General features: G+C 44.1%; 2 protein-coding genes across 12 annotated transcripts in view; one reads left to right on the top strand and one right to left on the bottom strand.

Moving 5' to 3' along the window:
- LOC137527742 (myosin-1B-like) overlaps positions 1 to 24122 on the bottom strand; it is a 469182-nt gene that overhangs the window by 398268 nt on the left and 46792 nt on the right. The gene's annotated exons all lie outside the window — the stretch shown is intronic.
- WAS (WASP actin nucleation promoting factor) overlaps positions 1 to 24122 on the top strand; it is a 52821-nt gene that overhangs the window by 17118 nt on the left and 11581 nt on the right. The window contains exons 2-7 of the mRNA XM_068248602.1: positions 1567 to 1701; positions 3019 to 3105; positions 9085 to 9181; positions 11686 to 11724; positions 11805 to 11855; positions 19487 to 19670. Coding sequence (XP_068104703.1) covers positions 1567 to 1701; positions 3019 to 3105; positions 9085 to 9181; positions 11686 to 11724; positions 11805 to 11855; positions 19487 to 19670 — 593 coding nt within the window. The remainder of the gene's footprint in view (positions 1 to 1566; positions 1702 to 3018; positions 3106 to 9084; positions 9182 to 11685; positions 11725 to 11804; positions 11856 to 19486; positions 19671 to 24122) is intronic.

Here is a 24122-nt window from a genome sequence, read left to right on the forward strand (position 1 = left end):
ATTGTCCTGCTGCAGCACCCAAGATCGCTTCAGCTTGAGTTGACAAACAGATGGCCGGACATTCTCCTTCAGGATTTTTTGGTAGACAGTAGAATTCATGGTTCCATCTATCACAGCAAGTCTTCCAGGTCCTGAAGCAGCAAAACAACCCCAGACCATCACACTACCACCACCATATTTTACTGGTGGTATGATGTTCTTTTGCTGAAATGCTGTGTTACTTCTACACCAGATGTAACGGGACACACACCTTCCAAAAGGTTCAACTTTTGTCTCGTCGGTCCACAAGGTATTTTCTCAAAAGTCTTGGAAATCATTGAGATGTTTTTTAGCAAAATTGAGACGAGCCTTAATGTTCTTTTTGCTTAAAAGTGGTTTGCACCTTGGATATCTGCCATGCAGGCCGTTTTTGCCCAGTCTCTTTCTTTTGGTGGAGTCGTGAACAATGACCTTAATTGAGGCAAGTGAGGCCTGCAGTTCTTTAGATGTGGTCCTGGGGTCTTTTGTAGCCTCTCGGATGAGTTTTCTCTGCGCTCTTGGGGTCATTTTAGTCGGCCGGCCACTCCTGGGAAGGTTCATCACTGTTCCATGTTTTTGCCATTTGTGGATAATGGCTCTCACTGTGGTTCGCTGGAGTCCCAAAGCTTTAGAAATGTCTTTATATCCTTTACCAGACTAATAGATCTCAATTACAGTACTTTGTTCTCATTTGTTCCTGAATTTCTTTGTATCTTGGCATGAGGTCTAGCTTTTGAGGTGCTTTTTAGTCTACTTCTCTGTGTCAGATAGCTCCTATTTAAGTGATTTCTTGATAATAAAAAACATCATTTAAAACTGCATTTTGTGTTCAATTATGTTATCTTTCACTAATAGTTAACGGTTTTTGATGAGCAGAAACATTTAAGTGTGACAAACATGCAAAAGAATAAGAAATCAGGAATGGGGGCAAATAGTTTTTCACATCACTGTACATATGTTCAACAAGGGCATCATCCCCTTTTTCAGCTTCAGCTCTCCCTGTATGAACTTAAAGGGGTTCTGTTGACGTTTTCAAAAACAAAAACTGACACTTACCTGGGGCTTCTATCGGCCCCCTGCAGCTGGAATGTCCCGCACCGTCCTCTTCCAATGCGCTGTTCCCTGCCGCCGGCATCGCTGTAATTATTTGTCTAACTAGACGAATAGAAGTGCGGCTGCGCGGCCGTGCACACGTCATCGGGGGCTTACTGCGCAGGCGCAGTACAGGACAACTTCGTACTGCGTGTGCGCAGTTAGCTCCAGCTGACGCGCACGGAAGCAAGCATGCACGCGGCCATGGCCGCACAGCCGCTCTTCTATTCGTATAGTTAAACTAATAATTACACAGATGCCAGCGGCAAGGAACGGCGCATTGGAAGAGGATGGCGCGGGACATTCCAGCTGCAGGGGGCCGATAGAAGCCCCAGGTAAGTGGCAGTTTTTGTTTTTGAAAACGTCAACAGAACCCCTTTGAGTGGAATCCTTTAGTGTTTGCGAGACAAAAACTTTGTATATTGTATATTTTAACACCAATATGTTTTCTCCTAGACACTTGCAACGACTGTGGTGCAACTGCTGCAGGCCCCAAACAGCGACCACTGGGTGAAGAAATGCTGCGGAGTTGTGTGTCTGGTGAAGGACAACCCAAAACGTTCCTACTTCATCCGGCTGTACGATATCACGGTATGTTATTATGAAACTTTATATAAAGCACTAACATATTACGTAGCGCTGTACAACAGATAGCAGAGGCATTACAACAATAAACCATGTTAGCCAGGGGCATTACAACCATAAACAACGGCAAGCAAAATAGTGATGTAACGAGAGGCCACTGTCGAGTAATATTGCAGACTATGTTCTATCCACACACAAAAGCAAGCCTTTACAGCTCTTGTAGCCAATGCTCGTAAAATAAGGGTATTGAAGTGGAATCAAGGATCGCCACCTAGGAAAAACGACTGAGTAGCCTATGTTCACAAGGAACTGGCTTTAAAGTGTACCTGAGATGAATGTAAAGCAAAAATGTATACATACCTGGGGCTTCCTCCAGCCTCCTTTGGCCTGATTGCTCCTACGCCGACCTCTGCCGCCTCTTCCTGGTTCGTCCACAATCCTCAAAGTAACTTTGGCCAGTCAGGGCCAGTCAGCACAGGTGCAGTGCGCCCGTGTGTGCTCTCCCTTCGCTCTCCCGCAGCCAGGTGCATTTTACAAATAAATATATAAAAAAAAAAAAATTGTAAAGTAACAGTAAACAATTGTACATAGATTGCAATGTAGGGATAAATAAAGCAAAGCAGACGAGATACTAAGTCCATATGGTGGCAGAGAAGAGCACATGGGGAAGAGGTCCCTGCCAAATAGGCTTACAATATAAGGGGTGGGGTGGGAAGGGGGGGTTAAGTCAAAGGGGGCCGAGGACAGAGCACTGGAAGATGCAAACAGTGGGGGGGAGGGGGCCGTTAAAAAGGTCTGGAAGCAAAGGTCAAAGAGGTAGAAAGAGAGCCAGGTCAGGGCTGAGTCATGGATACCAATACTGAAGTGTAGGGTTTGGAGGAGGGGGTCACTGATGAAGTCAAAGGCAGAGGAGAATTCCAGGAGAAGAACGATGTTGTTTGATTTGGCCAGGATGAGGTCGCTGGTGACCTTAGTAATCTGATAATAATAATAATTGAAACATTTATATAGCGCTTTTCCCCTGACGGACTCAAAGCGCTCAAGAGCTGCAGCCACTGGGACGCTCTCAGGAAGCCACCCTGCAGTGTTAGAGAGTCTTGCCTTGAACTCCTTACTGAATAGGTACTATCCCTAGCCCGGATTCGAACCCTGGTCTCCCATGTCACTGGCAGAGCCCTTAACCAGTACTCTATTCAGCCACTGCAAGTAAGTGGCAGAATCCAGATTGAAGGTCGAATAAGGCGTTTGAGATGTTACAGTGTTATATTTCCTACACAGTGTACTGAGGCTACTACTGGTGACATTATCTTTTATTCTTTTCAGGAAGAGAAGCTGGTTTGGGAACAGGAACTCTACCAGCAGCTCATGTACCACGCTCCCTGTCCGTATTTTCACACCTTCCCTGCAGATGTGAGTGTTGTGGCATTTTCTGTAACCAATCTGTGTCTAGTGTGAATCTGTGGGATGTAAGGGAGGGTCGGTGTACAATCTGGTGTTTAAGCATTTATGATCATACCTACCAACATTTGAAAATGAGAGAAAAAGAGCAAATATGGAGACAAGAGGTGAGCGTACAGTAGAGTGGTTAAAAGTGAGTGCAGCAAAGAACACAAAAATACTACTTCCTACAACCGGCAATAGCAAAGCATTTAAAGAGAAACTCAAGTGAAATATAGAACTACAGTGGTATGTAAAAGTATTCGGCCCCCTTGAAGTTTTCCGCATTTTGTCACATTACTGCCACAAACATGAATCAATTTTATTGGAATTCCACATGAAAGACCAAGACACAGTGGTGTAAACGTGAGAAGTGGAACGAAAATCATACATGATTCCAAACATTTTTTACAAATAATTAACTGCAAAGTGGGGTGTGCGTAATTATTCAGCCCCCTGAGTCAATACTTTGTAGAATCACCTTTTGCTGCAATTACAGCTGCCAGTCTTTTAGGGTATGTCTCTACCAGCCTTGCACATCTAGAGACTGAATTCCTTGCCCATTCTTCTTTGCAAAACAGCTCCAGCTCAGGCAGATTAGATGGACAGCGTTTGTGAACAGCAGTTTTTAGATCTTGCCACAGATTCTCGATTAGATTTAGATCTGGACTTTGACTGGGTCATTCTAACACATGGATATGTTTTATTTTAAACCATTCCATTGTTGCCCTGGCTTTATGTTTAGGGTTGTTGTCCTGCTGGAAGATGAACCTCTGCCCCAGTCTCAAGTCTTTTGCAGACTCCAAGAGGTTTTCTTCCAAGATTGCCCTGTATTTGGCTCCATCCATCTTCCCATCAACTCTGACCAGCTTCCATGTCCCTGCTGAAGAGAAGCACCCCCAGAGCATGATGCTGCCACCACCATATTTGACAGTGGGCATGGTGTGTTCAGAGTGATGTGCAGTATTAGTTTTCCACCACACATAGCGTTTTGCATTTTGGCCAAAAAGTTCAATTTTGGTCTCATCTGACCAGAGAGCCTTCTTCCACATGTTTGCTGTGTCCCCCACATGGCTTGTGGCAAACTGCAAACGGGACTTCTTATGCTTTTCTGTTAACAATGGCTTTCTTCTTGCCACTCTTCCATAAGAGCCAACTTTGTGCAGTGCACAACTAATAGTTGTCCTATGGACAGATTCCCCCACCTAAGCTGTAGATCTCTGCAGCTCGTCCAGAGTCACCATGGGCCTCTTGACTGCATTTCTGATCAGCGCTCTCCTTGTTTGGCCTGTGAGTTTAGGTGGACGGCCTTGTCTTGGTAGGTTTACAGTTGTGCCATACTCCTTCCATTTCTGAACGATCGCTTGAACAGTGCTCCGTGGGATGTTCAAGGCTTTGGAAATCTTTATGTAGCCTAAGCCTGCTTTAAATTTCTCAATAACTTTCTCCCTGACCTGTCTGGTGTGTTCTTTGGACTTCATGGTGTTGTTGCTCCCAATATTCTCTTAGACAACCTCTGAGGCCCTCACAGAGCAGCTGTATTTGTACTGACATTGATTACACACAGGTGCACTCTATTTAGTCATTAGCACTCATCAGGCAATGTCTATGGGCAACTGACAGTACTCAGACCAAAGGGGGCTGAATAATTACGCACACCCCACTTTGCAGTTATTGATTTGTAAAAAAATGCTTGGAATCATGTATGATTTTCGTTCCACTTCTCATGTGTACACCACTTTGTGTTGGTCTTTCATGTGGAATTCCAATAAAATTAATTCATGTTTGTGGCAGTAATGTGACAAAATGTGGAAAACTTCAAGGGGGCCGAATACCTCTGCAAGCTACTGTAGTTGACCCAAGCCCATTTAAAAACGGGCTCTAGGTCTGTTATTGCGTAGTGCGCGTGCACCCACTGCTCTTGTGCGCACCGGTCCACGCACATGCCGCCCCGGCTCCCTGGCCCCGTTCTGTCTCAACAGCTGTCTTAGTCCGTGCTGCGCACATGCGCAGTGGCAAGAAGCACGGACCCAGCTACACAGAGACAGCACACGCAGGGACACAGGGATTTTATTATAGGGGATGCAGTAAGTTATTCATGATTCCCACTTTTATGTTAGTGTTCCGGGTCTCAGCATCAGAAGCTCTTCCTGTATCTCTATATTGTATGTAGCCCTGCCTTTCCACTGATGTTTAGCCTAGGCTGTTTATTATGCAGACTTCTCCTACCAGAGCATTCTAGGAGACCAAGTGTTATTTCTGCTTACTTTAAAACCTGCTACAAATATTCCACAGAGTTGCACCTGCCAGCATTAAAGAGGTCGCTGCCCCCCCCCCCCCCCCTGAGACCTCTATGTGATGGATCGGGACTCCCTCCGACGCCATGACGTCGCCATGGCTACAGGGGAAGCCAAACAGGAAATCCCGTTCTGATCGGGATTTCCTGCTTGCTCTGATCGCTGGAGGCTTGGAATCGGAAGGGGTGGGGGGATGCCGCTGCACAGCGGCTATCATGTAGCTAGCGCTAGGATAGCTACTGGATTTAAAAAAAAAAATGATAAAAAAAGTGCGGAGCCGCCACCCTGGCGATTTTAATAGAACGCCAGGGTGATTTTAATGATGTATAAATGAAAATTGTAAAATATAAGCAATTTTTATTAATTACGTTATAAGTTCCTCTTTGATCCCTGTACAATCTGTGTACCCCATACTAGTTATAAAGCCTCCCCCCCCATTGTGATGGCCCTCAACACTGCCTGCCTAATTAGAATGTCGCTGTTTAATGCACCCTTATTATAATGCTCCTTGTTACTGTCTACCCCATTATATTGCCCCTTATAATTCTCCAATCATTATTATGTCCCTCATTATTATTATGTCCCTCGTTACTGCTCCCCATGCTATACTGCCCCTCGTTAATGCCCCTCTCATTATTATACCTTCATTAGAGCTCCCTTGATTGCAGGGCCCCTATTACTGTCCCCCTCATTGTAATGTCACTGACTAATGATCCCTCTCGTTATAATGTCCCTTATTAATGTCCCAATACTAAGAAAGAAAAGACTATCCACTAATAAAAGTCAAAATCGTAATTATAAATCCCAAAGTTTATTTAAGGGATATGCCCCACAACAAAATAAAACCCATGCAAGTGAGGGGGGCAGCGGGGACTGTTAATTAATTTATTTTTTTTTAATACAAATACATATACGAATATACCGTATATGTACAGTAAATATTTGGTAAGGTATGCAAGTGTTCCACAGTCAAGTCACTATGGATACCATAAAGTTAGGTGAACAATCAATTTAAATTATCTTATAAACGGCAAGTGCTATTGTGCTGAGTCTGTCCCTTTAACATGAAACCTAATCACCTAAAAATCGAATAAAATGTGAAAATGTGGAGACTATGGAGTGGCTCACCAAATCATGGAAGTAAAGTAACCACCGTGGGCCTGAGAGGAGCTGTAATGAACAGCCATGCAGAAATGAACAAGCAACATCCCTTCACCTAATTGGTATTGCGGCCCCTGCTGCTTCGCCGGAGGCCTTATTAATGTCCCCTCTTATTTTAGCATTTGTTATTACCCCCCTCGTTACAGTAGCCCCGTCATAGTGCCCCTGTCGCTATAGTGACCCTGAATGGTCCCACCTCATTATAGTACTTATAGTCATTATAATGACTCCTAGTGCTGCCTTATGTTAGTGCTTCTTGTCAGTTCCCCACATTATGGCCCCCCATCAGTGTCCTTTCATCATAAGGATCCTCTGTGGTTACCCATACGTACCCAACATAGAAGTACCCTGTGACAAGGCCCTTTATTGATCCTTATTGAAACACTCTTTGGCCCATATGCAATTAACTTTTTCTCTTGAATTATCTCCTAGGGGATAATTGTCATCTTCTCTTTAAACTAAACATTTTACAGTTGAGAAAGTACCCAAAAGTTGGTAAAAAAGTACTATCAAATTTATTTTGAGTATTTTCTTGCTTGCTGTTGGCTTAAAGTGACCCAGAGACGAAGCACCCTCATGTATTTTACCATATATATCAGTGGGAACATTAGAAAAGACACCTACCCTGCTCTCTGTTTTATCCTTCACTGCTCAGCCTGCTAGTTATCAGCCTAGATAAAATCCCAGACTGAGCATTCAGTCTGGCTTTATTCAGGAATCTTTATAGCGGAGTCTGTCTTCTGTGCTGTCTTTTCAAGTCCAAGCCTGCCCCCTTGTGGCTCTGCTCAGGAATCATTATAGCTGAGTCATTATAGCAAAGTTAGACTGAATGCTCAGTCTGGGATTTTATCAGGGCTGGTAACAAGCAGGCTGAGCATTGAAGAATGAAACAGAGAGCAGGGTAGGTGTTTTCTGTAATGTTCCCACTGATCTATATGGTAAAATACATGAGGGTGCTTCGTCTCTGGTTCACTTTAAAAGGCATTTTATGACAAATTATAGGAGAAAACAAAGGAGAAAATGTAAATTGCATATGGGCCTTTGTCAGTTTTCCCTTATTATGCCCCATCAGGGCACCCTCATTAAAAGGCTCCCTGTGATTGCCCATTATTACCCTGTATAATAGTACTCTAGCAGTAGCAATCCTCCACCCTCTAAGGCAGGGGCACCCTCATTATAAGGCCCCCTGTGATTGCCCATTATGCCCCGTTATGCAGATGACACACAACTGTATCTGTCCTTCAAGCCTGGCACAAAAGACCCATCAGCATCCATAAGTGCATGTCTAGTGGATTTACAAAATTGCATGAACACCAGCTGGCTGAGGCTGAACTGAGCTGGAGACCTACCTGCCCTGGTTCATGCATTTGTATCCTCCCGCCTAGACTACTGCAACGCCCTGTTAATCGGATCTACAGATAAGGTTCTGCGCCCCTTACAGCTGGTACAGAATGCTGCAGCCAGACTCCTAGCCAATGCCCCCCGCAGCTCACACATCACCCCAGTACTGCAAACTCTTCACTGGTTGCCAGTAAAATGGAGAATCAATTTTAAGATCTGCCTGCTGATATTCAAGGATCTACACCACATGGGTCCCAAATACATAGCAGATCTATTGGAACTTTATGCCCCTCCACGCACCCTCCGCTCTGCCAACAAGATGAAGCTGGTTATTCCCAGGATACACTCAACATTTGGTGCACGGGCCTTTTCCTATGCAGCCCCTACTCTATGGAACTCACTTCCACAATCAGTACGAGAGGCTCCTTCTCTGGACAGCTTTAAAAAAAAGGCTAAAAACTCACCTCTTTTCCCGAGCCTTTGAGACTGCATAATGCAGGGTCACAGCGCTTTGAGTCCCCAGGGAGAAAAGCGCTATATAAATATTATTGTTATTATTACCCTGTATAATAGTACTCCAGCAGTAGCAATCCTCCACCCTTTAAGGCAGAGGTCCCCAACCCCCGGTCCGCGGCCCACTGCCGGTCAGTGGGCTGTCCCTCCTAGGCCGCGGGTCTGGCTTCTCGTTAAGGGAGAAGTGAAGGCTGGCACATTGCCTTTGGTCACATTTCATCTTGATCCTTTTCTGCCAAAGCAGCACTGGAGCAGGTAAATCTTAAACTGCTCCACTGCGCTACTCTGCAGGAGGGGGAGGAGCTGGCCCCCATGTTTGCTATGGTTACACCACTTAGTTTCAGACTGTTCAATAAATGTTACATCTTAATAAACAGTTTGGCCCGTGACTTAGACTATGATTTCGATTTTGGCCCCTTTAGTCATTGAGTTTGACACCCCTGGTCTAGAAGGAGATTACCTTATGAAGACGAGGAAGCTGCAGTACATGAGTGAGCTGGAAGCTTAGCATTTTATCTATTTATTTTTCATCTGAATGTCAGTGATTTGGGGGTTGCATACCATGCTAGTGTGTAGAGTGGACATGGGAAAGTTTGCTTCACTTCTTACTGGACCGACCATATATCATCTGTGTCACCAGGACTGCCAGGCTGGTCTGAACTTTGCAAATGAAGAAGAAGCTGAGGCCTTTCATTCCATCGTGGAAGAGAAGCTTCTAAAAAAGCAGCACAGACAAGGTACGGAGTCACACAAGCCACCTGTAAAGAGGCTAACTGGCCAATGAGCATTTCTTTACTACAGTTGCTATGTGTGGAGCAGGACCTCATGAGGAAGCATGTGATCATTCTGATCAGGTGATAGTTTTGCAAGCCTATGACTTGCTGAGATCCCTTCTTGTTTTATGCTGGTAACACACGGGTCGATTCTGGCGCTTGATTCTGCGCCCGATCGTTTTGCCTGCTCGATTTTCTTATCTTCTGCTCCTTTTTCTTATCTTTCTTCAATTCGCTTCAATGAGAAATCAAGCAGCAAAACGATCGAACGGTGATCAGACCAGAGATTATCTATCGGCCAATCTTATCAGCTAACAACCGTGTATTCCCAGCATTAGACTACACAGAAAACAGAAGTGATGCATTATTGTGGCCAGCAAGTCAGAAACTTACTAATCTATCACCTGATCAAACTGATCACATGATTGTCCATGAGTTCTGCTATCTGTGAGCAGTATCAGGGATGTAACTACAGGGGAGCAGCCCTTGCAACTTCAGTGGGGCCCAGAGCTGTAAAGGGGCCCCAACTATTACTTCATACCTCCAATAAAGGGTTCCATCCTTCAGATACGGTGCTTTTTTATGGTTACGATTGTTATGGGTGTGAAGATTATGATGTACACACTTGTCATATGACCCTTGCAAGATGGACCCCCAGGCTGTGAGGGTCTCCAGGGGTAGGCAAGGGAAGCGGTGTAAACATTGGGGGGGGGGGGGGGGACATCAAAGTTTATGCTTCCTGTCTATGCTTAAAGGACTCTTAACTGAGTCGGATACGGAAGCTGCTATATTTATTTCCTTTAAAACAATACCAGTTGTCTGGCTCTCCTGCTGATATCTTTGGCTGCAGTAGTGCCCGAATCGCACACCTGAAACAAGCATGCAGCTAATCTAATCAGACTTCAATCAGAGGACCTCATCTGTATGCTTGTTCCGGGTCTATGGCTAAAAATATTAGACTAGGTTCTCACTTACAGCCAGACCAAAAATGACCAGCGGGAGCAGTCAGTGTAGTGTCTGCTCCAATAAGTTGTTTTGGTGTGGCTGAAGCCGGGGCGGATGCATTTCAACCATTGGCTATATGAGAAAAGCATCCATCAGCCCGGGAAAATCACATACAGAACTGAAGTGAGGTCCCCTTACTGCATCTGAACAGATCTATTGCAGACTGACAAGCGATGCAGTAAAACGCACAAAAAATTCAGTATTCTGCTCAAGTGGTTATACAGCCTGAGAGGCAGAGGATCAGCAGGGCAGCCGGAGGAGATAAATATGGCAGCCTCCTTATCTCTCTCACTTCAGGTGTTCTTTAAAGCTTTGTAACCATGCACAATAACTGTCACCTATAGACATCTAGATCTGTATTGTTAGGGCAACAGTTTGAGGCAGTCTATGCCAAGTTTAAAGGGATACTGTAGGGGGGGTCAGGGGAAAATGAGCTGAACTTACCCGGGCTTCTAATGGTCCCCCGCAGACATCCTGTGTTGGCGCAGCCACTCACCGATGCTCCGGCCCCGCCTCCGGTTCACTTCTGGAATTTCAGACTTTAAAGTCTGAAAACCACTGCGCCTGCGTTGCTGTGTCCTCGATCCTGCTGATGTCATCAAGAGCGCACAGCGCAGGCCCAGTATGGTCTGTGTCTGCGCAGTACACTCCTGGTGACATCAGCGGGAGCGAGGACACGGGCGTGCAGGCGCAGTGGTTTTCTGACTTTAAAGTCAGAAATTCCAGAAGTGAACTGGAGGCGGGGCCGGAGCATCGGTGAGTGGCTGCGCCAACACAGGATGTCTGTGGGGGACCATTAGAAGCCCCGGGTAAGTTCAGCTCATTTTCCCCCGACCCCCCTACAGTATCCCTTTAATCTACTGTAGTGTATAAATGTGGCTTAAAAGGAACTTTAACCCTGGATTGAACTTCATCCCAGTCAGTAGCGGATATCCCCTTTCCCACAAGAAATCTTTACCTTTTCTCAAATAGATCATTAGGGGGTATTGTGGTGAAACCCCTCCCACAGTGTGATGTCATGACCATGGTCCTGACAGTTCCTGTCTGTGAACCTCATTGCATTGTGGGAAATAACGACTGCCTCCCAACTGCCAAGCAAGCAGAATCTCCCTTTGCGGAATGTTCATTTGCTGAGTGTTCCATGCAGACATCACCTGTCAGAATTACAAATGTCACCACCAGTGATACATTTCAGCATGTAAATCAGGGAGAGGAAAGATTTTACAGTGAGCAAACACTGACTTAATAATATATTTAAAAAATTGTAAAAAAAAATAAGCAACTGTATTCATTACGTTATTTTCACTACAGTTCCTCTTAAATCAAACCTGATATATGGATTGCTGATAACGGTAAAAAAAAGCAATTGTATCAGTTTCAGCATAAGAAGAGTTCATGTGAATGTGACATCAAACTATGGCGAGACTCTGGATAAATGATCATGCTGCCCCTTCTCTTTGCAGACAGGCATCATACTCTGCCACCCCCTCCTCCAGCAGATGGTAAGTTTACGCATTGCTATTTGTCTGTTGGACCCAAAAGTTTGGATCGCAACTTGGTTACTCCTGTCTGTTGTTACTAGAGAGAAGAAGCACGTTACCTCTACCACCAACCCCGGGACTGATGTCTAATGGTATGTGCCCTACACACCCACACACAATACACTAACTGAGCTAAGTATATCATGATTACATGGCCATGCAGTATTCATTCTCCCTGCATTGCACACCAACTAATGACCCCAATTCCCCAACTATGGGCAGCTCAGTGGGGTAGTGGTTAGCGCTCGCGCTTTACAGTGCTGGGTCCCTAGGTTCAAATCTCAGCCAGGGCACTATCTGCATGGAGTTTGTATGTTCTGCCCATATCTGTGTGGGTTTCCTCCGGGCGCTCCGGTTCCCTACAACACCATTAATATATACAGATAAGTTAATTGGCTTCCCCCTAATATTGGCAGTAGACTACAATACATTCTATGACTATGGTAGGGATTAGATTGTGAGCCCCTGTGAGGGACAGTTAAGTGACAAAAGTGAGTGCTATATACATTTTAAGTAATAATAATAAATAACTAATGCCTGTCAACCCCCAATCATACTGAAGCGAAAAAAAACTTATGATATAATGAACTGTATGTGTGGTATGGATAATTAATAGTACATTAGCAGCACAGAAAAGAGACTCGTATTCTTATTTTCAGTTATGGCTTTTTTATAACATGCATCATTCTTTAATATTTGCAGTTTATAAATTACACTCTGTATTTTAAATGATGAAACAGAGCAGAGCTAATGACCCTTTGAACTTCCTGTCAGTAAAACCCTAAACAAACAAGAAACAGCGAGAGACAGGTTGAGATAAGTCCTTCAGAAAACAGCACTATAGCTGACCAAGCTTGGTTGGAGAGCTTGGAGAAGCTCTATTGCATAGATAACAAGTGCTGTATAGTGGCTACAGTTCACGGTTTCAATGCTTGCAGTTGCTCTACATCACTATGATGCACTTGTTGGAGTTTTCTGTGTGGGATATTTAAATTGTGTCATTCCAACATAAGATTATAGTTGTCACCTGTTAATTCATACACCGTTCACCTGATTTGGATGTAAATACTCTCAAATTAAAGCTGGTGGTCTGCAGTTAAACCAAATTGTGTTTGTTTCCTTTCAAATCCATTTTGGTTGTGTATAAAGCCAAAAATGTTAGAATTTTGTCGATGTCCCAATATTTATGGACCGGACTATATGGTTTTAGACAGATTATCTACATCCTGCAGGACTTCAGTTCACCTTCCCAGGGACGTAGATAATGGTCTATTGCAGCGGACAGCCGCCACCCGTTAGAGGGGAGATCAATGAATAGAAACGCGGTTCCCATTCATTATACTAAGTCCCTGTTTCATTGATCGCCAACATCAATGAGATGCCTGTGGTCATTGTAACTAAGGAAATAACACATCCACACATTATTTCCTGTTTGCGTACTGATAGTACACTAACAGGAAGTAATGCGCAAGGACATCTTGTGGGCAAATATTAAAATGACACCTATATACAGTTTTTAAATATAAATAGACAAATATACCATTAAAATTAACCCCTTACCCCCCCCCCCCACACTCTCCCATAATTACCCCCAAAAAACTGCATTAAAAAATGACAATTAAAAAAAAACATAAATTGTTACCTTAGGGACTGAACTTTTTTTTAAAGAGACTCTGTAAAGAAAAAAAACCCTCTGGGGGATACTTACCTCAGGAGGGGGAAGCCTCAGGGTCCCAATGAGGCTTCCCAGACCTCTGAAGACAGCAGGAATCCTGCGATGGCTCCCCTGAATCCTCCCCCGTCAAGCTTGATAAGCAACGATTTATTTACCTCTCGGCGATCCTGCGCAGGCGCAGTAGCGGCTCTTCGTTCGGGCTAGGCGGAAATAGCGGAGCCCGATCGCATCCGCTCTACTGCACAGTCACAAAGGACTCGTGCATTAGAGCAGATAGGTCAGGTTCAGCTATTTCCGCCTAGCCTGAACGAAGAGCCGCTACTGCGCCTGTGCAAGATCGTGGTAGGTAAATATTTACCTCGCCGCACTTTGGGGGACACAGCGCTGGATTGCCAGGACACTGGAGGACAGGGGAAGCCTCATTAGGATCCAGAGGCTTCCCCCTACAGAGGTAAGTATCTTCCAGAGGTTTTTTTTTTCATTACAGATCCTCTTTAACCACTTCAGCCTACAGCTTCGAAAATCTTATGCATCCGAGCAATGTTCACCTCCCATTCATTCGCTAATAACTTTATCGCTACTTATCAAAATTAATTGATCTATATCTCGTTTTTTCCGCCACTAATTAGGCTTTCTTTAGGTAGTACATTTTGCTAAGAGCCACTTTACTGTAAATACATTTTAACAGGAAGATTAAGATAGAAATGGAAAAAAATCATTATTTCTCAGTTTTTGGCCATTATAGTTTAAAATTAATACATGCTACAGTAATTAAAACCCATGCATTTTATGTGCCCATTTGTCCCGCTTATTACACCATTTAAATTACATCCCTATCACAATTTATGGCGCCGATATTTTATTTAGAAATAAAGGTGCATTTTTTTCAATTTGCGTCCATCACTATTTACAAGCTTATAATTTTAAAAAAAATTTAATAAGATACTCTCTTGACATGTATATTTAAAAAGTTCAGACCCTTAGGTAACTATTTATGTAGTTTTTTTTTTTTAATTGTAATTTTTTTTATTTTTTTTTTAATACAAAACTGTATTTGGGTAATTTTAGTTTGGGAGGTAAATAGCCAATTTTAGATGTAATGTAATGTATTTTTTTATTCAGTACAGGTATGTGGGTGCAGTTTACTATTTGGCCACATGATGGCCACATTCAAAAAATTCCTAGATGCGAACGATGTCGCATCTAGGAACTAAAAAGAAGAGAAGAAGTTTCCTGGGGGCAGAAATACCACGCTCTCTGATGAGAAAGCGTCGGTATTTCTGCCGGGGATTTAGATCGGTGAATGGGAATTATATTCCCATTCACTGATCGGGGGGGCAGCGGGTGGCAGCGGGAGCACGCGCGGGCGCGCGCCCGATCGCGCGCACCACACGGCTGCAGCACCACTGCCTATCTGGACGGATATATGCGTCCAGATATGGCGAAGTGGTTAATATGTATGTCAAGAGGGTATATTACAGTTAATTTTGAAAATATGGGCTTCTAATTAGTGAAGGACGCTAAACTGTTAAACTGCACCTTCATTTCCAAATAAAATATTGTCACCATACATTGTACTAAAGAAATATTTTAAACGTTTCAATAACCGGGACAAATGGGCAAACAAAATGTGTGGGTTTTAATTATGGTGGCATGTATTATTTTAAAACTATAATGACCGAAAACTGAGAAATAATGATTTTCCATTTATTTTTTATTTTTCCCATTAGAATGCATTTAGAATAAAATAATTCTTAGAAAAATGTACTACCCAAAGAAAGCCCAATTGGTGGCAAAAAAACAACCACCAAGAAATAGATCGTTTCATTGTGATAAGTAGTAATAAAGTTGTAGATGAATGAATGGGAGGAGTACTGAAAGGTAAAAATTGCTCTGGTACAGAAGGGGAAAAAACACTCAGTAGTGAAGTGGTTAAACTTTAACCCAGGCTTTCTCAACCAGGGTTCCTTGGACCCTGGGGTTCCTTGAGCACTCTGCACGGATTCCTTGGCATTTTCCCCCATCGTGGGGGAAGTATAATAGAGCACATTATAATACAGGGTACTGTAAAAAGAAGCACTGACCCTGCGGCAAGCTGTGGCGACCCCCGCAATTCTGGCTGGTTGCCGCCGCTTGGCGGCACTGGGCATGTGTGGCCCTGAGCCGCATGCTCCCTGATCGCGCTCCTGCTGCTTCGCAGAACGCTCCTGGCGTTGAGAGCGTAGGGAGGAGGCACATGGCTAGCCATCTTTGCGGGGGGGGCGCTGCTGGCCAGAAGGACTCGGACAGACGTCGTGGGCACAGGATGACTCCGGGGGCTGCAAGAAGCCCATAGGTAAGTTAAACTGATTTTTTTTATTTCACTTTAGATTTCCTATGAGATAAAAGTGTGGGGAAAATAGGAAAATCAAAGTAGACAGTCTGTCACTAGAAACAGAAAGTATTCTGGTGACAGACAAGGATAAATGCACAGGTATGCAATTATGGGAGGAGCAGGACCACTGCATAGTATAAATATGGAAACGTAGATTCAGGTGGGGCTGCTAAATGCAGAAAATCAAATGAGAGAGATAGAAGATCAGAGGGGCTAGTAATGTACTAATATATTTTTATTAATGTCATTTTGACAACCAATACTTTTCTAATGTACCTCAATATTTTTATTTGAATGTTGATTATAAGCCTTGTCCTTGCAATTTTTGTATATTCTGCGTATGTAACTACAGGAATGTATTTTTACATAAAAAGGATTCTGGTCTAAGTGTTATTTCAATGAGGGGGTAACCGTTACAAATCTATATAGTGGCCAACAGTGGTCTTGTTACCTGCAAGCTCTGGTGGATGCAACGCTTAGTTAGTTATCTTATATTGTATAGGAGCTATCACAACCAATATACAACAATTGCAATTTATTCCTTAGGATATTTACTTTTCACACTACCATGTGAAAATGTTCCGATTCACTGAATGGACCATAATGGACATGTCGTCACTCAGACCCTAAGTTAAGCAAAGGATCCGTTCAGACATGTCCATTCCAGTGAATATGCCATGATAAACACTTAAGTCATCTACAAAATTTTAGTGCTGCTATTAAAGGGAAGGTTCAGGGAGGGTGGGTAAAAAATAAAAATCAATTTCCACTTACCTGGGGCTTCCTCCAGCCCGTGGGACGGCGTGGGACGCAGAAGTTCCGGGCCTTGGAGCGCAGAAGAGCCCGACCTGGCAGCCGGCTTGGCCAGGTCGGGTCGGCCACCGGAGACCACCGGGAGCCTGCGGAGCGGCGGCGAGGGCACCTCCTGCCTGCCACGGGCTGGAGGAAGCCCCAGGTAAGTGGAAATTGATTTTTATTTTTTACCCACCCTCCCTGAACCTTCCCTTTAATGTAATAAGCGCATCTTTAGTACACTGTAGTATGAAATAAATCTGCACTAAGTGGCATAAAGTGCATAGATAGAACTTACATACCTGGGGCTTCCTCCAGCCCCCTTAAGCCTAATGGGTCCCTTGCCGCCCTCCTTCACCTCCTGGATCTTCCGCTACAGGTCCTGGTGGAGGAAGCCCCCAGTATGTATATTTTTTCTTTATCTCAGGTTTACCTTAAAGCAAGGTACTGATAACAAGCATACGCTTTTTTTAAAATAAATAATAGTTTTAGTTTCATACTGTAAGCACTTTTCAGAGATTTTCTGAAGAAAAAGTGCTTTAACTATTTAATCCTGAAGTTTTGAATCAGGATGATACCATTTATTGGCTAACTTAGAGATGGATAAACAGTGAGCTTTCGACTTATAAAAAGCCTTCGTCGGACTGGTTCCTGACCAAAACTGAAAAACACAGCTTATATACACTGACATACAGAGGAGAAACATTCTTTAGCAAACATAAATGTAATTAGATGCCTTAACTGTTACTGAGGAGGCTTTCCCAGGCATCCTATCTAAACTGATAAGATCAATAGAATCCTCAACATGACATAAAGCAGACTCTAGTGATGAAGAGACATCGTAAATTCCAAATTCAAATGGTAACTGGGATGGTTACATGCACCATTAATTCTAAGCTTAAAGCCCCATCTACACGATACGATTCTTTGTACGATTCAATTACGATTCTATTTACGATCCGATTAAATCCGATATGTCCGATCATGATTCGATTCAATTCGCCATTGTTTTGCAAAGGCAAATCGAATTGAATCGAATAGAATCATGATCAGACATGTCGGATTTAATCGGATCGTAAATAGAATCGTAATTGAATCATACAAAGAATCGTATCGTGTAGATGGGGCTTAGGGCTCGTTTCCACTAGTGCGGTGCGGAATCGCCTGCATTCCACCGTGAACGAAATCGCATGCGGGTGCGATTCCGCATGCGTTTTTGCCGCGATTTCGCATGCGATTCCGCATAGGTAAGGTATATGCGAATTTAACCATGTCACTGCCTGTGTAAATTAACATCAATACCTATGCGAAATCGCATGCGATTTCGCGGCAAAAAACGCATGGTCACCCCGCATGCGATTTCCCTATTAGATACATTAGCGGCGATTCGCGCACATTCCTTCTGCACGCGAAATCTGACGGCTCTGCCGCCCCAAAAAACGCTCCCGCAGCCGCACAAGTGGAAACGGCCCCATCCACTTACATTGCCTATGCGAATTCGCGTGCAGTGCCCGCATGCGGATTCGCTATAGTGGAAACGAGCCCTTAAAGAGAACCAGAGATGAAGCACCCTCATGTATTTTATTACATTTATCAGTGGGAACATGACAGTAAACACCTACCCTGCTTTTAGTTTCATTGTTATCTGCTTAATTAGTCTATTAGCAACTGTGATAAGAATCCACCGACTATTCAGTCGAGGTTTGACCTGGAATCATTATAGCTGAGTCACTCTTCTGTGGAGTCCTTTCAAGCCCAAGCCTTCCCCCTCCTGGCTTAGATCTTCTGCTTTGCATACTGAGAGCTGTTATGACTGGGAGGGGCTGCTGCTCCTGAGAGAGAAGCTCTGTGGCTGTAATATGATCCCTGTGTGCTCTGTGTGCACTAGATTCTCATAGGAATGAAACTGCAGTTATTATCAGTGACAGTTCCTACAGGCAGATCATACCAATATGAAAGCACATAGATGAAAGTCTGCATTTAGCCTAGATAGCAGCCTAGTCTCATATAGCCAAGACAGCACATCCAGAACAACTCATATAACCCGGAAGGAGAAGGGATATGAGCCGGCGGCCATATTTGATTTTTCCTGGAGTAATAATGGATAAAAAAACACTAAAAAAGGCACACCAGAGCGGCAAAATTATCAGGTAGAGCATTTATTCTTTACAAGCTATCAACTGATATGTTTATTTTGTGTGAAACGTTCATCTCTGGTTCCCTTTAAGAGAATTGTGGCATTTAAAGCCAGCACCTGAAAGCAATTAAAATGAATAGTGACAGTGAATTCCATCTTACACAGCATATGGCACAAAAATGAATGAAAAGATAGAAAAATTTAAATTAAAAGAATTGTGGCATTTAAAACCCATCGTACCAGCACAAGAAGTTAGAGTCCTTGTTTAAACCATCTTCTACAGTTTTGAACCAATGTATAAACTTAGTTTCTTGTGTTAGTCTCATGTTTCCCGATTTGAAGCCACCCATTAATACAGTGATGCGAAAACTATTTAATCCTATAAGAGTTTTCACACTGGAGCAATTTGTTTTTCTCTCCATTGCAAGAGCACTGCAAGTACTGCAAGTTTTTACAGGAATTGCATTAAAATATAGAAACCCTGGAAGAGCAAAATCACTAACTATAAAAATTGCTTATCGATTGTGATTTTCAGTGTGATTTGTAGTTATGCCCCTGGATGGTAAGGAATTTTGTGCAGAAGGGGACAGGTAGTGTTAGGCAATTTAAGGGGTACTAAGTGACTTGACATATTAGTGCTCTGCTGTAGCTAATATTCAGCGCATAACATTTGTTTCCTGGACTTCTAATGTGTGGGCATCTTTACACTTTTCACATCACTACGATATGTCCCTGTTCACTGCAGGTCCTCCCAGCCCACAGCACCAGATCCCTTCTCCTAGCCTCAGCATGCCTGCAGTCAGCATCCAAAATCCAGACATCACATCGGCCAGGTATCGAGCCTTACCCACACCCAGCGACAAGTCCAAGAGCAAGAAGGGAAAGAAGAAATTCTCTAAAGCCGATATTGGAGCACCCAGTGGTTTCAAGTAAGCAAACATGAGGCAGCTGGGCAAACATGAGGCAGCTGGGGTTAATTTTACAGGGAGGTCTTCCACTGTCTCAGAATAGGACATACCGTAAACATGAAGACTAACGATGGTAAATAATATGTTAATAATTCCAAACTGATGCAAAATGCTATTCAAATGCTGTATTTCATTGATCCATATGCAAGTTGAATATATTTACAGGAAGTTTGTATCAACTCAGAATTAGTAGCATCTCATTCAGGGCCGTGGAGTCGGTACAAAAATCATCCAACCATGACTCCACAGTTTATGAAACCTCCAACTCCAGGTACCCAAAACTGTTCTGATTTCGAAACTCCGGCTCCTTAACCATTTCAGCCGCATGGACGTGAGAATCAGGGAGGTGAGCCGCAGGGAGATGAGACTTATCTCCGTGGACTTTGTGGGGCTGCGCGCGATTGTGCAGGCGGAAGCGCATGTTTGTGATGGTAACAGAGATAGAGGGGATTGGTGGCAGGGGACAGAAGTCCTCTGAGCCAATCCATGCTTGTGCAGTGAGAATGATCACTGTTTTTGTTCACAAACAGTAATCATTCTCAGTAGAAGGAGCGATGCCTGCCTGAGATGCCTGTGTCACTTCCGAAATAACACGTCCATGCATTACTTCCTATTTGCGTATTTATAGTACGCTAATAGAAAATAATGTGCAAGGACATCTTGTGGCCAAATAGTAAAATTACATCTACATACATTAGGGACTAAACTTTTTTAATATGTATGTCAAGGGGGTATATTACTGTTATTTTTTAAATTATGGGCTTGTAATTAGTGATGGGTGTAAAACTGAAAAAATGCACCTTTATTTCCAAATAAAATATTGGTGCCATACATTGTACTAGGGATATAATTTAAACATTGCAATAACTGGGACAAATGGGCAAATTAAATGTGTGGCTTTTAGCCGTGGTAGAACGTTTTATTTTGAAACTATAATGGCCGCAAAACTGAGAAATAATGCATTTTTTCCATTTTGCTTTCCTAGTTTTTCTATTACAATGCATTTAGGATAAAATAATTATTAGCAAAAAGGACCACCCCAAAAAAGCCAAAAAAACAAGGTATAGCTCATTTAGTTGTGAGAAGTAGTGATAAAGTTATTGGGGAATGAAAGGGAGATGCGCTGAAATGTGAAAATTCCTCTCGTCCATAGGGTGAAAACAACTTGCGGGCTGAAATGGTTAATACTTATCAGGACTCCAATCCACAGAAAAAGTTGCGATCACAATCCTGACCACTCAGCGTGGTATAGGATTTCCCTGTAAAAACATCAGAATATAGTGCAATATTGCTTGTCATGAACCACCCAGTGATTCACTTCATACAGTTGTGTTAGAGATAGCCTCCACCCAGATACAGAGGAAACATGGGGGGATACTGTTCACCCCCTTAGTGAGTCTCACTCACCAGATTGCTTCTTGTATTTCAAGCATATAAGCCCTCCATCCTGGGCAACAACAGTTCAGGACCTTCAAATATAAAAGCGGGACTCGCATAGCATAAAAAACTTTTTTCATTTATTGCTAAAACACTGCATAAAACATGCGTACCGGATTTCAATTCATAAGCGCTTATCTGTGTGTATCAGCACCGCCGCAGTCGGATCTCCGCTGCACGCCACAGTCCCCGCTTAGATTGCTTCCTCCTTCCGTCCCACATGACTCCTTAGCTCCGCCCTACGCGTTTCGTCATTTTGTATATACATAGATTCTTATCAAGTGCTGTGGAGCGCAGTCCTTTCTTGCCTCTTGGGGCATTATTCATTCCATTACTTATCAGGACTGTGGAGTTCATCCGACTCCTCAGTTTAAGAAACCTCTGGCTCCGACTCCAGGTACCCAAAATTGCCCCGACTCCATAACCTTGATCTCATTGACCATCCCTAGTGGCGATCTTTTCAGCTGAACACCACTTTTATAAATGTAGAAAATGATAAAAACTAACAGCACTTCTTTTTTTCTATCCTTCATTTATCAAGTGGTAACATATTGCCCAGTGCTGAGCAATACAAAGAGGTGCAAATAACCAAACTAGCATGCAGGAGGCAGGAGAATACAGGTGAAGTTTGAAAAATTAGAATATCGTGCAAAAGTTCATTTATTTCAGCAATTCAACTTAAATGGTGAAACTAATATATGAAATAGACTCCTTACATGCAAAGCAATATATTTCAAGCCTTTATTTGTTATAATTTTGATAATTATGGCTTACAGCTTGTGAGTAGGGTTACAACGGTATGAAATTCCACGGTATGATAACCGTATAAATAAATACCACGGTATGACGTTATCACGATATATGGTTTTAACCTGCTTAGCGGTAACCCCAAGCTGAGCTCAGGGTAAGCCGCCACGGAGGATAGGCAAAGGCCTGGATCGGATGCGTCTGATGTCAGGATGTCGGCTGGCGTCATTCCGATCGTAGCCATGGCCACTCAGGTAGCTACATGAAACAAAACAAAATTTTTTTTTAAAAAAGTGCAATGCAGCCTCCTTGGCAGAAAATATGAACCGCCAAGGAGGTTAAACAATTATGTGGACCCGGGCCCCCCACTTACATTAAATAATGTGCCCCCCCCCACCCCAGTGTGGGTTGCCCCACTTCCTAAAAAGGCTCACCCTGCTCCTGCAAAAGTCCTGGTGGCGTTAAGGATAGGTGTAGCCAGTAATAGGTGGCCGCAGCATAAGTAGGCAGGACGGGTGCAGCCAGTAATAGGTGGCCGCAGCATAGGTATCCAAGATGGGAACAGCCAGTAATAGGTGGCCAGGGATAGGCATAGCCAGTAATAGGTGGCCACAGCATAGGTAGCCAGGGATAGGTGTAGCCAGTAATAGGTGGCCACAGCATAGGTAGCTAGTGATAGGTGTAGCCAGTAATAGGTGGCCACAGCATAGGTATCCAGGATAGGTGCAGCCAGTAATAGGTGGCCAGGGATAGGTGTAGCCAGTAATAGGTGGCCGCAGCATAGGTAGCCAGGGATAGGTGTAGCCAGTAATAGGTGGCCACAGCATAGGTATCCAGGATAGGTGCAGCCAGTAATAGGTGGCCAGGGATAGGTGTAGCCAGTAATAGGTGGCCGCAGCATAGGTAGCCAGGGATAGGTGTAGCCAGTAATAGGTGGCCGCAGCATAGGTATCCAGGATGGGTGCAGCCAGTAATAGGTGGCCGCAGCATAGGTATCCAGGATGGGTGCAGCCAGTAATAGGTGGCCAGGGATAGTTGTAGCCAGTAATAGGTGGCCACAGCATAGGTATCCAGAATGGGTGCAGCCAGTAATAGGTGGCCAGGGATAGGTGTAGCCAGTAATAGGTGGCCACAGCATAGGTAGCTAGTGATAGGTGTAGCCAGTAATAGGTGGCCACAGCATAGGTATCCAGGATAGGTGCAGCCAGTAATAGGTGGCCAGGGATAGGTGTAGCCAGTAATAGGTGGCCGCAGCATAGGTAGCCAGGGATAGGTGTAGCCAGTAATAGGTGGCCACAGCATAGGTATCCAGAATGGGTGCAGCCAGTAATAGGTGGCCAGGGATAGGTGTAGCCAGTAATAGGTGGCCACAGCATAGGTAGCTAGGGATAGGTGAAGCCAGTAATAGGTGGCCACAGCATACAGTAGGTAGCCAGGGATAGGTGTAGCCAGTAATAGGTGGCCGCAGTATAGGTAGCCAGGGATAGGTGTAGCCAGTAGTAGGTGGCCAGAGCATAGGTAGCCAGGGATAGGTGTAGCCAGTAGTAGGTGGCCAGAGCATAGGTAGCCAGGGATAGGTGTAGCCAGTAATAGGTGGCCGCAGCATAGGTAGCCAGGGATAGGTGTAGCCAGTAATGGGTGGTCGCAGTATAGGTAGCCAGGGATAAGTGTAGCTAGGATAGGTGGCCACAGCATAGGTAGCTAGGGATAGGTGTAGGCGGGTTAGGTGTAAGCAGGATAGGTGGCCGCAGCATAGGTAGCCAGAGATAGGTGTAGGCAAGATAGATGCCCGCAGTATAGAGAGTCGGGGGGGAGGGAGGGGGGAACGCAGCGGCAGGGGTACAAATACTCACTTGCCGGCGGATCCTGCAAGCTGTACTGGCTTCATTCTTCTTCCTATTCTTGCGTTCCATCCCCTTGTAACAGCGCATAGGGGGCGCTGTTACAGGAAGGTGGGGCGCAAGAACAGGAAGGAGAAAGAAGCCAGTATACGCATGCAGGACCCTGCAGTAAGTATTTATTTATCTACGTCATTGTTCGTGCGCCCACCGCTGCATCGCATCCCCGCCGCTATGTCGCCCCGCCCCCGAAAACCGGTAAAACGTGACTGTGCATGGTATGATTACCATGCACAATCAAACCATGGTATACCGTCATACCGGTATACCACGGCAACCCTACTTATGAGAACACCCGAAAGCACTATCTCAGACCATTAGAATGTTGTGA

The sequence above is a fragment of the Hyperolius riggenbachi genome, chromosome 8 (assembly GCF_040937935.1).
Source record: "Hyperolius riggenbachi isolate aHypRig1 chromosome 8, aHypRig1.pri, whole genome shotgun sequence".
NCBI lineage: Eukaryota > Metazoa > Chordata > Amphibia > Anura > Hyperoliidae > Hyperolius > Hyperolius riggenbachi.